Consider the following 14,417-nt stretch of genomic DNA (forward strand, 5'->3'; position numbering starts at 1 on the left):
AAGGTATGGATTCCTGCAGTCAAAAAAGCTTCAAACCTATACTTCTTATTTCACCATTTTGATACAGGACAAAAATGTCCCGTAGATGTAACGTCATTATTATCATCAGCAGCCATGGTCAATCCCCTGCTGGATATAGGCCTCACAAATTCACAGCTATTTCGCACACTGCATATAACTTGATCACTTCTTCACACTCACAGCGTGACAGTAGTCTGTGTATGCCCTCATAAAAAAAAAAAACATGAATATACTTCTTAGATGTGCTGGCATTCATGCATGGCTGACTTGACCCCCTTCGTCACTAATCAAGCAGAGACCATGAAGTCCAGCCTTTAAAGTTTAAACATGATGTTGGTCATATTTTAGAACCATAGAGGCATGAACTTGGTCTGGGTTTATGCGAGTTAGTCTTGGTACAATGTATTTCCATAGCCAAGTGTGACCGGTGTGGTGTTTTCTCCTCCCACAGGTCATATTGTACTATTCAGCTATTTCATGCATTACTATGAAACAAATGCCACTTTGACTATTGTTGGTGCGCGCACAACATACATATTTTCACTTTGTAGGATTATGTATTTCATGTAGGAGTGTAACGATTCATCCAGGTGCTAATTTCTCTGGAATCATTTCCATTGCTGCCCCAACAGCCCAACCATAAACAGCGGTGGGGACAGGGTACGATTTTCTGGAGCTCAGTCCCAGACAACTCCGGCTGAAATTAACCACTGAATGTGTCGACTCATCGATTAATATTGATTCTCAAGCTTACAATACATGCACGAAACGCAAGTGTAATGCATGTATGTCCTGTGCAATGAGTTCATGTGACCCGTCGAGATATTAGTCTGAGTTGGCTCTCCAATAAATTGAGCACAGGCTGGTGCTCATCTCCAGTATGCAGCCCGGAGGTGGCAGTGACAATTCCACATTCCCGAGACAGTGTTCAGTTTTTAGATAGAACAAGCACTCCTGACCTTTTTTTCTAGATTTGAAGCTTTCGTGACTGCAAGGATTCATACTCTTTGTTTTTTTTCTTCGGTAAAGTCACGTAGGTAAAATAAAATAATTTCTTTGTTTTCTTTTATTTTACCTACGTGACTTTACCGAAAAAAAAAACCTGCCTGCAAAGTGATACTTATTTTAATTAACCCTGGATGGATGGAATACCGAGTTGACTACCTACCAAGATTTGAACACTTGACTATATAATCGCAAGCCATGCGCATTACTGCTGTGGCATTCAGATGAAACCAGGCACTCGAGCCCGCTACATTCACACCATTGTAAAAAAAAAAACGATTATTTAAAAAACACCTACGTTTAAATTGATTTAAAATACTGAATTGTGGGGGAAATAATTACACATCCTTTTTTTACGACCATTGTTAGTGGAGATCCTTGCACAAATTTTATGACATGCAAAACATGTTTTTATGAAATAGTTTTCAAAGACGTGTTTAATGTATTTGTTTAATTGAATTAAAATGTATTTATGTTGTCCTCATTGTGCGGCGAAAACACCGGTGTGTTTATGTTGAAAACAATTTAGTTTAAGCATTGCTAGATTTAACATTTAATTTTAGTGATTAAAATTTTATTTATGATGGTATTTCTCTTTTATCTTTCATTATCAGTGACGGTTCAGACATATTTGGTCACATTTATCAACATGTATTAACATTGCTGATTATATATTTTACAAATATATATTTATAATTGCCCATAGAGTATTTGTCTCTGAAAAATGTACATACATGCTTCTGTAAGGGTGAACAACATTCCATTAATATAATGCCATCATTTAATGGTATTTACATCAACCCCATGTCTTTGTCTATTGACATTTGCAAACTCGTTAAATGATTGTGGAAACGTTCTGCGAACTTTCACAGTTCTTCTTCATGCCCTTCGCTTGCATAATAATGGCGCGTCCATCGAAAGCCGTGTTTTCAATGGTGCGAATCACAGATATAGTTTAAATACACCAGAGGATGCTGCAGTCTGTTCTGATTTACATCAACAATTTTTATACTTTGTAATGACATTTCAGCGTCCTCCAAAAGTTTAGGAATATGCTTTTGTCACGGCGCCAAATAAATAACTAACGGAGAATCAATATACAATGTGTCAAAAACAATCATGGGAAAACACCAAAAAAACTTCCCACAAAAGCAAGCAATTGCGGGAAGCAAAAATGACAGAGGAAATTCACTTATTTCTGTGATCTAATTTTGAATTAACACAGACTCATCTTGAAAATGTCACTGTATTTTATGGACTGTGCAATAGAATTTCGCCAAAGATAGTTTGTATTCCCGCTGTACTTTGTTTTTTTCTCGTGCTTTGACAGTCACAGTGCCACGTCATTATGTTATACAGATAATGGGCATATTTTAGCCACACGAGTGCAATTCAACAGAAGAGATGTGTCTGCACGAGGATGCATCGCCATGAGGCTTTCAAATATTTTGTAATACATACGTCATAGACATTTGGAGAAAAAAAGATATCGAGATATAAATAAATATAAGTGTAAACTACAACTTTTTTTCTGACCAGGTAAGGCCTAATGAGCTATACAGCTCTTTTTCAGAAGTGTCCTGGCCACAAATTATAGCTGAGTTAAGTTGCTTATGTGGAATTTTTTTCAGCCCAATCATAAAAATGCGTATTTCTAAATGTGGAGGGAAAAACCAGAGCACCCGGAGAAAAATCTCTTGCATAGCAGGCGAGGTAGTTATTGATAAGTGACATATATCATATTGTTGTAGTTTACAATTGTGATTTTATTACAAAGCAACAGACATTGATATGCATGATAATTATATTGTTACCCTCTAAAGCATTGCTAATGTACCCCATGCAAATGTAACCCATTCGGCAATTGTGTGAAACAAATTTAATTAAACCAGTTAATGTGATAATGAGATTTCATGTAACCATAAATAATGCAAGCCGACTGTGAGCTCACGAAGAAAGTCAAATGAGTGAGGTTTTTTTTTTACAAAATGCGACATTTCCCGCACAAGAGCAAACGTGCACTTCATTTCATTTTGCATAATGCATGTTTCGAGGCACTAACCATTTGTAAAAAATATATATATATCGATATATCCCTTTGAATATTGTTTCAGGAATATATTAATAAGGTCACATGCATGCGGTCTAACAGGGACGATGCACTTTAGGAGGGCTATGGAGATATCATCCGGTGTGTGACAGCAGCAGCAGCAGGAGAGGAAGGGACACCGAAGCTGAGGCGGATGGGAGTATGTGGTGGAATGAGACATGATGAGGATAGTGGATCTGACGAGAGAAGAGGCACAGAATAGAAGTTCATGGAGGCGGAAAATCTGAGCAGCAGTCCCACACCCCCCCCCCACCGCCACCCCACCAGTGTTGTCAAAAGTGGCATCGAAACACTAACACAAGAGTTTACTACGGTGAAATTAAGGTCAGGGTGGATTTTCACCTAGGGTGTTAGCTTTGTTTACTCATTTCCTGACATTTCACAAGACGTAATTAACTCGAGTCATTTGATCAAGACGTGTTCCCACTCTCTTGCCTGCCATAATGAATGTGCGGGGATTTTTTTTGCTGTTTGTTTGCACATGAAACGTTCGTATGGCTAGGCAAGGTTATACCGATAATTAAGCTACAGTATGGCATGCCAGACACCCCTTGATTTGTCCTCACTACAACATTTATAGTAGAAGCTAATGATGAAGGATAATGACAGCACTGTGTGCCATCTTTACTCCTTTGTGCATCAGGCATGTATAATGAGGTGCTTACGAGATTGCGTGGTATGACTGTGTAATTAGTGCCAGTGTGTTGCCATGATCATTCCTCTGGGCTACTGTAGCCAGAACAAAATCCACATTGGGGTTAGGGTATATAATGTACAATATATATAGAATATCAAGTATATTTGGAAACCTGGTATTATACATGTGTTTAATATACTGCTCACTGACTAAGCGATAAAATATGTAATACGATGCTTCATCTTGCGCTGATTGTCATCATTTTCTTTCATTCTTGTCATCATGAATGTTGCGATCATATTTATTTAATTGTAGCCTACAGCCATACGAACTGTCAAACGGTTCTCATTTGAACATTGTCTCGCAAGATCACTTCCAGATAACCATTAGTTTGTTCGGTTTTCTCCCCCACCCCCCGAATTATATCTTAACAAGGTCATCCCATCGAGGTTGTGGTCCGTCCTGCCTTCCAGCTGCCACAATATGAACAGGCATTTTTCACTTGTGTCATTTATAGAGACTTCACCGTGTGCCTTAATGTTGATAACATAGTTTAAGATATATTATAATTGGTAAGGTAGTCAGAAAAATACATCAATGATAAAAAAAATGTACATGTCATTTCTCAATTGTAACTGTAACGCTATTCTAGGCTAGCTATTTAATAATACTGCAACGTATATTGTCTCAAAAATCATGGATTTAAAGTGTAGAAAAATACAGTTTTATTTGTTTGCTTTTAAAAAAGACCATCTGAAGTTTTTTGAATGCAATAAATAACACAAGCCCTCAAGACATATATTCAATTAACATTGTAATGGAAATGTATTCTGAAAAGGGGACATTTAGTAGTATTATTACTTTTTTGCATGCCAGACTTCCGCGTCCATTGCATTGTACGACTTTTGAAAATGTTGGCCAGGGCATTACGTGTGGTATTTTGCTTTTAAACCAAATTGTAATGGGCTTAGTCGTACTATGGTTAAACTAACCAACCATCAAAGTAGTTGAACTTCAGATCACAAGTGACTATATGGAATATTGACAACAACATATAAGAGAGTAACTGTGTTTTTGGCCAATAGGATTACAAACATTTGCAGCGTGTCCTAGGATGCCTGAAGCCAAATAGATGAAGGATTTGTCTCACGATTGAGGTTACTTGTGTGGCCATGAAGGATATAATCTATCGCTGAATGCCTATCAATAAGCAGACTGTTTGTGTTGTAACACCGTGATGAAAAGATAAGTTGCAAAATAATTACATGTTGGAAAATATTGCAAACATTGTCAACATGCATTTCTGGTTGTTAGGAACTGATCATGTATGTGAACATAGATTATCATAATCATCTAAAATCTGTGGTTTATGTATTATTAGTAGTAGTGTAAACGTATCGGTGAGAAACAAAATGTGTAAATCATTTTATAAAGTACGTTACGAAAATGTAATTATTGTAACACAAATCGACAATGTTTATTGTACTTGCACACCAACCTATTTAATGTTGTTGTGAAGCATTATGGGTAAACGTATAAATAAGAAATACTCCGTTTTGTGTTTTGTATACATGTATGTTTAACTTCTTTCGCATCATAAGTAGCAGCTAACCGTGCTAATCAGAGGTGCGGGTGAAGGACAACAAACTAAACACAAAAAGCACTTCTAAAGAAATGAGTTTTTAATATAATAAAAAAACATAGTTATTTTAGTCCAGCAGCCCATTGGCTTTCCAAACCAAGCAGCATATGTTTAAGCTCTGAACTTGTTTTGACCAAAAAGGTCAAATAAGAGTTTTCTTGCTTAAACAAACACTGCATGATAAGATTGGTCTGGAAAGCCAATAGGCCCATGGACTACAATATATGGACAACTGTGGAAAAGAGCTTTATAGCTCATCGGATTCCTTCAGTATGAATACATGTTCTGATTCTGACATTGTAATTCAAATGTGAAAAGAGAATAGAGCTATGCTTATTTGAGGATAAGTTAAGTAAAACAATTACCTTGGAAATGGGCTCTGTTCGGATAAGCTATATGCCACGTTTGGAGATAAAAAAAATACACTGTTATAACGAGACACAATATATGAAGATTCCAAGGAGATCATCAAACTTCATGGATTTCATGCCATTTTCATAGAGACATATCCCTTGCTTCTGGGACCATTTAAAGTTATGCTGTCATTAAGTGTGAATAATTTGTTTGCTACATCTGTTCCCCAATATTTAATGTCATTCACTCTTCCTTTATTACCGTGGTTCTAGTCAGAGCCATTTCATTGCGAGCAATTTTTTTTAAGGATCTTATTTCTTCCTTGAGAGTCGTTTCACTTAACCCTGTATGATACATTAGAAAGTAGTATTACATTTGATATTGTACTTTTATATCACCGTACTGGTTGACATGCCTGTTGTAGAAAATGCATATGACCAAAAGAGGATACAAAAATAAACCTGAAAGTACGATTTATGTTCTAGATTTGAAGCTTTCGTGACTGCAAGGATTCATACTCTTTGGTTTTACTCGGTAAAGTCACGTAGATAAAATAAAACAAAATAAAAGAACACATTTAAATCACGACGTTTCAGAGGCAACACAAGCTTCCGTCTTCAGGTGGAATAGTCACAGAAGAACTTGACACATATATTCTTCTGTGACTGTTCCACCTGAAGACGGAAGCTTGTGTTGCCTCCGAAACGTCGTGATTTAATTGTATTCGTTTATTTTGTTTTATTTTATCTACGTGACTTTACCGAAAAAAACCAAAGAGTAAGATTTATGTTGCCAGCACTGTGAGAAGTAATTTTCGGTTTTATTAATTATCCGTGGCAATACAGAATGTTTTTATTTTATTTTCTATTCACGTAAAAATACAATAGAAAATATTATTTGGGTCTTTCGGTAAAGTCGCGTAGATAGGTTCAAAGACGGTAACAAAAAAACGACGACGTTTCGATCGTAACACAAGCGGTCGTCATCAGGAAAAGGGGGGTTAGCTTCTAAAGGCAAACTGTTATTTTCTGTAATTTCCTTTGAACCTATCTACGTGACTTCACCGAAAGACCCAAAGAATATGAATTCCTGCAGTCACGAAAGCTTTAAGTCACAATAGAAAATGTCACTGAAAATAAAATTATTTAAGGGTGAGAGATATCGTTTCCTCGGAGCTTCTTTCAGAGAGTACTGTGATTCTCAGTATGTATGGAGGAGTTGAGATTTTTTTTTTACATTAATTGGAAAGGACATTGCTTTGGCACAGTACTGTTAGGAATGTAGCAACGTAAGGCATGACAATATAAATTACTGTGAAAAAATGTTGACAGATTGTTGGCATAACGTGCATGTTTTAGATGTATCATTATATTTCCAATTTTTTTTGTAAAGCTAATTAATTACAGTGTTGAGTTTTTAAAAGACGAAGTTTTAACCCCAGTGAGTTTTTAAAAGACGAAGTTTTAACCCCAGTAAGTACTTGGTAAAATATGTTTAAACAAATAATATAATGTAAAATATGCTATGAATACCTGTAATAAAAAAATACACCAAATTCCAATTCATGCAATTGATGTGTCATTGTAGTTTATAACCTAATTATCTTGCATCATGAATTGGAGATAACTACCCTGTGCCTATTCTAAAATATATTTAATACTTTACCTCGCTATTGGGAATGTGAGAACTTCCTATTTCAAACTGTTGCTGTCATTATGTATTCACGTGATAACAATGTCAATTAACACCATGACCGTGAACAGTTAATCACATTCTAAAATAAAGTCGTAACATTTCCCCCTCCTCCACCTGATGAAGACGTGTCATCTCGGAAACTGGCACCACGGTAGTGTGTGTGTGTGACACAGGAGCTGTGACAACACCTCGGAGACAAGCTCGCACGGACGCAGTCAACACGGAACCCGGACAGTCACAATGTGGTCGTTGGTTACCGCCTTCATCATGGCCTCACGTTTGTTTTGTTGTCGCGGTTGTCTCTTGCAGCTCGCGAGGAGAGCATGGCCACATTTAAAGGCGCCGAATACCTGTGCTATGACCTGGCGAACAACCCCATTCAGAGCAGCAGCGACGAGATCACGCTGTCCTTCAAGACGTTGCAACGCAATGGCCTCATCCTGCACACCGGCAAGGCAGCCGACTATGTGAATCTAGCCCTCAAGGACGGCGCCGTCTCGCTCGTTATAAACCTCGGCTCGGGCGCTTTCGAGGCCCTCGTTGAGCCCGTCACGGGAAAGTTCAACGACAACAACTGGCACGATGTCAAAGTGACTCGGAACCTGCGTCAGGTAGGGCTGAGGGATGTGAATGAAGCGGTAGAGCCTTTGCCAGGAAGGGATTGGAAGTGTCCTGCATGCAAGCTGTTTGTGGAGTGTCGTTACTGATGGGAAAAAAAGTAACTTTTTTCCCACGAAGGTCGTTCAAAACAATGCAATAATGTCAAAATGGTATTAAAAGAGCGCCGTTTTCAGAAAACATGCACTTGGTACGGTTTTTTTTGTTGTTCAAAAAATTTGCATGCAATTGTGTTACACACACTTACATTGAAGGACATCAGAACTCCCTTTATGAATAAGATGGCAACTTGGTTTAAAACAAGACATGCACCATCTTCACTATCGCTTTGCATTTTCCATAACTGAAATTAATTGGATTTGAGAAGTCCAATAATAAAACCTCAGTGAATTATTGTAAATTTTTCCAAGTTTATTATAAAGTAATTTGGAAAAAAGAAGAATCCACTTGAAATTAAACAACTATATTGCCACTTAAAAAAATATGTATATGTAGAATGCAACGTGTTTCACACATTTTGAGTTGCACTCTTTGGGAGAGCGTTGGTAGCATTGTGAATTTTCTCATTTAAAAAAGTGTCTTAAGCATAACATTAACACAATATGGAGTGCAAAAATGTGGCATTCATGAAGATTTACCTATTCATTTATCATAGGTCGTGTTTGTTAACAGTACATTTTGAGGTCTCCTTACCTCTCTTATTCTCTCTTGACGGTTGGGATTTAATTGGTGGGAGCGGGCCTTTAAATTTGTGCAATTAGTGTCACGAAAACAGTTGTGTTTAAAAAAAGAATGGACGGAAAGGGTGAGAGAGCAATGCAAGTGGCAGAGAGGTCACTAGAATTGGGGACCTTTTTGTGGGCTGGGTGATCCATCAACCACCTACGATCATATTCCTGTTTTACGTTATTTTCCTGTGCCGTATTTGTGTTTCCTTTTCAGCATTTAATGCTTCATGTTGCTTTTTTTTTCATCCAAGAGAGGTGTTTTCGAATACATGTGGAATGTGCCGTTTACTGCATCATCCGTGCCTGCTTGCGTCAACGTGGCTGGCAAGCCGATTCACATTACGTGCTGCACATGCAAGTGGAGCTTATCTTCTTGGCCGCTTTAGGGGTGTGGGGGGAATAAAAACAAGCGTCACTAAAACCAATGCCCATTTCACTTTGAAAGAGCTATACATTTTTTTTTTTTAAGCAGTATCACTTGTTCCGCTCAAAATTTGTATCCCAATACATTCGCAATTGAGCCGAAGAAGCATACAAAAGAAAAACAGAGGCCAAATTTGTACATACAGGTTCAAAGTAAGTAAGAAATCTCTGTTCAGTACCAGACTAACGAGGTCCTGACTTTCTCATGAAACTGGCTGTGTCACACGAGTCTGTTTTAGGCCTATCTGTTGGTCTGCTATGTTCCTGTAGAATTTGTTTGCATTTCTTTTCTATGTTTAACTAACATGCTTATTTGATGACTAACATATTTCATTCATGGAATGTGTCATTTTTACTAACCTTTAACCTGGTAATGTACTAACACCTTGGCAACCATCATGTTTTTTGAGTAAAACACAAAAAAAATTGTTGTTTCGTTCCAAGTTTTTTAATTTTGTTTTTTCCTCCCCCTTTTCTGCAAAGCTGTCAAGCATTGGACACGCTATGGTAAACAAACTACATTGTCTGGTAGATATCATTCTTATTGTCTTTTTTTGGGTTTGCCTTGTGTTTGTTCTTTCATTTCGCCCCCCCCTTTCGTTTGTTGTAAACACCATTAACTTGTACAAGGAACTGGGGTTGGTACTTTTCTGCTTACTTTGAAATCCTGCTTCTGATCGGACCTGTTTTTGAAAAACCACTTGCATTGTTTTTTCTTAACAGCGAACAAAATTTCAGACCGCCGTAGATCTAAGATTGCAATTCGATTTGCAAAACAAAAAAGCTGCAAGCCTGCTGCATCGGGCAGCACTGCTCTTTCACTCAGGCAACTGGCGGTGGGCAACTTGGCATGCCAACCCCCCTCTGCCAGTTCCTCTCTGTACACGGTGCATGGCATGGAGCAACGGAGGGGCCTACGGGGACCTCCGGCACCCTGGCTTTTAACCCACCCGTTTTTTCTTTTTTGATTTCTAGCATCACATCGGATCTCTGCTGCATGCGCGTGTCAAGTGGGCCTATTCCGTAATCTCTCACTCGCTCGCTCACTTCCTCTCTCTCTCTCTCTTTTTAACTTTCTTTTTCACACTGTTATTCTGTTTTTCTTTTGGTCTTTCTTTGCCTGTTTTTGGTAACAGACATTATATGTTATATACTCTTATTTAATGTGTACTTGATCTGGGCAAGTGGCTCAGTTGTAGAATGAGAGGCTCGCAAATTAGAAGGTTGCGAGTTTAAATCCTGGTTGGGGGTTTGGCTCAGCCCATCGACCCTTTGGGGTCGGTAAAATAGGTACCACTTTGTGGGGCAGTCAACAGCGGTTGTCCACAGAGCGACTCACCCCTGCCGTAAAAATATGGAATTTCCAATACTTGTTTAGGGTTGTAACAGGAAATGAGGACTGCCTCAATCCCCGTTTGAGCAAGAAATCGCTTTGACTACAATCTCTTATATTTTTTTCAAACATTATCTTTTTATTTACATCTATTTTCTCTCTCGGTATTTATGTTCCTGTCTCTCTCTCTCTTCCTCGCTCTCTCTCTCTGTCTCTCCTACACACAATATTTGCACGGTTCTTGGCTCTTGTGTGATGTCGCACATCCTGCTGTTGAGCGTTGTGTGGTTGAAGTGGCAGCCATGGTTTACTGGACTGTGACGGTGTCTCTGACCCATGCTATACTGCCTGTAAACGGGAACTCTCCTCAGTGCACGCTCCTTTATCTATGGTGGCGTTAGTGGAAGGCATGTGTTATTGACTGGCGTGCCATGCTGTTTGTAAGTGAATAGAATGTATGCAGGTATCATTGCAGTACCTGAGCTGAGTTGGTCGTCTTTATGTAACCTGCATTTACGAAGAAAGGAAAACATCCATCGCAATAGTGGGAACAATACAGAATTCAGTTTCTAAAAATATGTTGCTTATATATAAGCCAAGAGTTATACTGTTTTTTCCAATTGGTTCTTCTTTATTCGTGTGCTTATATAGGTAAAATGTATGCTTTTATCTTTGATGTCTGTGAGTGATTGATCATGAGCGAAGTTACGGTATCAATACAACTGTAACTACAGTGATTACCGTAGTAGAAGTGATTGAAAGTGACTGGTACTTTTGGGAAAGCAACTCGACTATTGATCACAATGCATGGTTATGGTATTAAAACAGTATTGATCACAGCTTTTGGAACACAATGTGAGCTAGTTAAATAAATACAGACAGCCGTACATTATATCGAATGAATTGTCAGCCGGTGCATTGTTTTCTTGGTTCTTTCGGTAAAGTCACGTAGAAGGGAAACAATAAAAGAAGAAAAATATAAAACAATAAAATTCTCACGTGACTTTACCGAAAGATCCAAGAATATGAATCCCTGCAGTCACGAAAGCTTTAAATCAAAATTTAGCCAGTGCATTGTTTTTTCTTTTTACAGGGAAAGGCCTTGAAATGCATTACAATTCTTGTTTTAATATTTCCGTAACCATTTATTACACGTTAATATTCATACTTGACATTCAATAATAGTAATAATGTACTGATTCATATTTGAAAAAAAAGCAGACAATATTTTTATTGCATTGAACTTTATTCAAACTGTGCATGGGAAATGGAATTTGAAATGTGAAATTGTGTACCTTGACATTTTCACGTGATTCCTAAATATGGCGCCTTTTTTAAAAAGGTGCAAGCACAAAAGTGTTGGCCACAAGACATGCGTAGTTTTTACAATGTCCTTTTGAATGTGCTCGCGTTATGACTTTTTTTTTCATTGACATGCTTTCTCTCTAGGGGATAAAAAACGGCTGTTCAAGGTCCAGTAACATTCGTGAAAGGTCCTTGTTTTTTTTTCCCCCCATTTTTGCCCCCCCCCTCCACCGCCGACGCCCCCTATAATTCATACCGATCGTCCAGGTCACCATCTCAGTGGATGGCATCCTCACTTCCACGGGCTATACTCAAGAAGACTACACTATGCTGGGCTCTGATGATTTCTTCTATGTGGGGGGCAGCCCCAACACTGCCGATCTGCCAGGGTCACCCATCAGTAACAACTTCATGGGATGTCTAAAAGAGGTAAGAAAGGCGTTAGACGGTTGTGATGATGTTGCTCTGCATGCCGAATGACCACCGTATTTTTTTTTAACCAAAGCCTAATGAAACTATTACACTATTTTCATGTTACGGGGTAAGGCCCACTGAACTATATAGCTCTTTGTCAGAAGCAACCTGGCGACAATCGATAGTCCAACGAAGTGACTTATCACGTGGAAATTTATAGCAGCCAAATACTCTAAACGCACGTTTATAAACGCGTAGGGAAAAACCGGAGGACCCGGAGAAAAATCCACGTGACCATGGGGAGAACATGCTAATTGAAAATATATAGGCAACAGGGTAGGAATCGAACCCACGACTTGCTTTACACCAGGCGAGGGAGTGGACATCTCACCCCCACAGTGCCCTATTATGTAATTCTTCGATGATGCGTTTTTGGGTTGTACTGCGTGTTGTTCGGCACGATGTTCGAAGTTTCGCTCTACGTACTGGGATCTTCTTCGATTCAGTTCCCCGGCATGTGCAGAGCAACACGTGGTACGACCAAAAACACCACCAGAGAGTTATACAGCACAACTGTGATAACCACATCGGAGAGTTGTACAGCATAATCATGATGACCACATCAAAGAGTTATACGGCACATCTGTGATAACCACATTGGAGAGTCATAAAAAACTGCAAATTTCTCAATTGTGATCATACACAGCGAACTCTGCCCCCTCCTACTGGCTTACTGCCTGTTTGCAGGCCAGATGTTGGGTCACCTTGTGCGCACAGCAACAGCTGCCGCTGGGAGTGCCCTTTCAAATGTGTTGAGACGGGATGTTATGTACGTCACTTATCACTCGGTAAGGCGCTCTGAGTCACCCTGGCTTAAACGCCCCCCGTATCAAAAACGAACTGCTATCAATAATATATACATTGTATATAACTGCCGCCCGGAAATGGTGGCTAGTCACGTGGCCTGTAATCCAGCACTGTGAAGGCAAGGGTGCGTAGATCGCACACATTTTGTGAAACTCTATTCCCGTTGAGTGTCGGGGTGCAATGCCCGAGCTCGCCAGGGGAGGCAGTAAAGCAAGTGGACTAATCAGCATTTGTTTCCATTTGTACGATAATATAGTGTTGCCTCCTCGCACATGTGTGTTTTCTCTGGGTGCTCCAGTTTCCTCCCGCTTGTATAATAAACACTCATTACATTGGTTGAATACATTATTAATTAAAACTCATTTGTAGGATGCTCCTAAGCAAGAATGCAATGGCCCAGTATGGCTCTCCTAGAAAAAAAAATATTTTTTGAAATATAAATTAATTAATTGATCGATGTTAATGTATGTGTTACTCATAAGGTAACAGCTTTAAACATTTTAAAATAATTTAGCCATTTTCACATATTGATATACATGGGGCATGGTGGCTGAGCCGTCAGAGTACTTGGTTATAAACTTAGTCGTATGAATTTGAATCCCAGCCATGGTTAACATCAGTGGCAAGAAAAAATTGAATCAGCACCCACCCCCCTCCCTCTGCGCTCCCTTCATCAACTCGCACTGACCCATGTAGTGAAGTATGGCAAAACAAACTTAAATGACTGATACAGCGTAGGGAGGTCTATATGCAGCAGTGGACTTACAAAAGGCCTTTCAATTTGTAATTATCAGTATTATTACACAGCACAATCAAATAAAACTGAGATAAATGCATCATTAACAATATACAAGTACACTTTAGTATACTGTGCTCTATTAGTTCACAACATGGTAAGTCATTTATTTGATTTCAATGTAGAAAATTACGTCTGACACAGCAATATAATGGAGAATGGTTTCTGCAATTTAATACAAATTTATTAAGTGAGGTAAATAAAATAAAAACATTACAGAGGGGCTTTGAATAATATTTGCAATATTTACTTTAAACTTCATGACCTTATAAACTTAAAGGGCACATAATATTTATGCAATTTTTCATAAAGTGTGGAAAAGCATTCCTAAACGCATCTCCAGGTACCATTCATTACGTACTTCCTTCTTACTTTAGATTAAAACATTTTTATCTTATATATTACGGTGGGTTTTTTTACCAAACATATCTCAAGGACCATACAGCGACTTACACCGTGTCATATATTT

General features: G+C 38.6%; 1 protein-coding gene across 45 annotated transcripts in view; it reads left to right on the plus strand.

Moving 5' to 3' along the window:
- Positions 1 to 14,417, plus strand: part of LOC116939524 (neurexin-1-like) — a 297,761-nt gene that overhangs the window by 96,183 nt on the left and 187,161 nt on the right. For 32 of the 45 annotated variants that reach the window (XR_004402416.2, XR_004402417.2, XR_012941093.1 and 29 more), the window contains 3 exons: positions 7,774 to 8,075; positions 9,717 to 9,761; positions 12,139 to 12,300. Coding sequence is in view for 41 of the 45 variants with exons in the window: in XM_032948001.2 (XP_032803892.1) it covers positions 7,774 to 8,075; positions 9,717 to 9,761; positions 12,139 to 12,300 (509 nt within the window). In the remaining 4 variants the exon portion in view is untranslated. The remainder of the gene's footprint in view (positions 1 to 7,773; positions 8,076 to 9,716; positions 9,762 to 12,138; positions 12,301 to 14,417) is intronic. The other 13 variants (XM_032948012.2, XM_032948014.2, XM_032948018.2 and 10 more) reach the window with 2 other exon arrangements.

Source organism: Petromyzon marinus, chromosome 6 (genome assembly GCF_048934315.1).
Source record: "Petromyzon marinus isolate PM22_M1 ecotype Great Lakes invasive population chromosome 6, UKy_Petmar_22M1.pri1.0, whole genome shotgun sequence".
Taxonomy (NCBI): domain Eukaryota; kingdom Metazoa; phylum Chordata; class Hyperoartia; order Petromyzontiformes; family Petromyzontidae; genus Petromyzon; species Petromyzon marinus.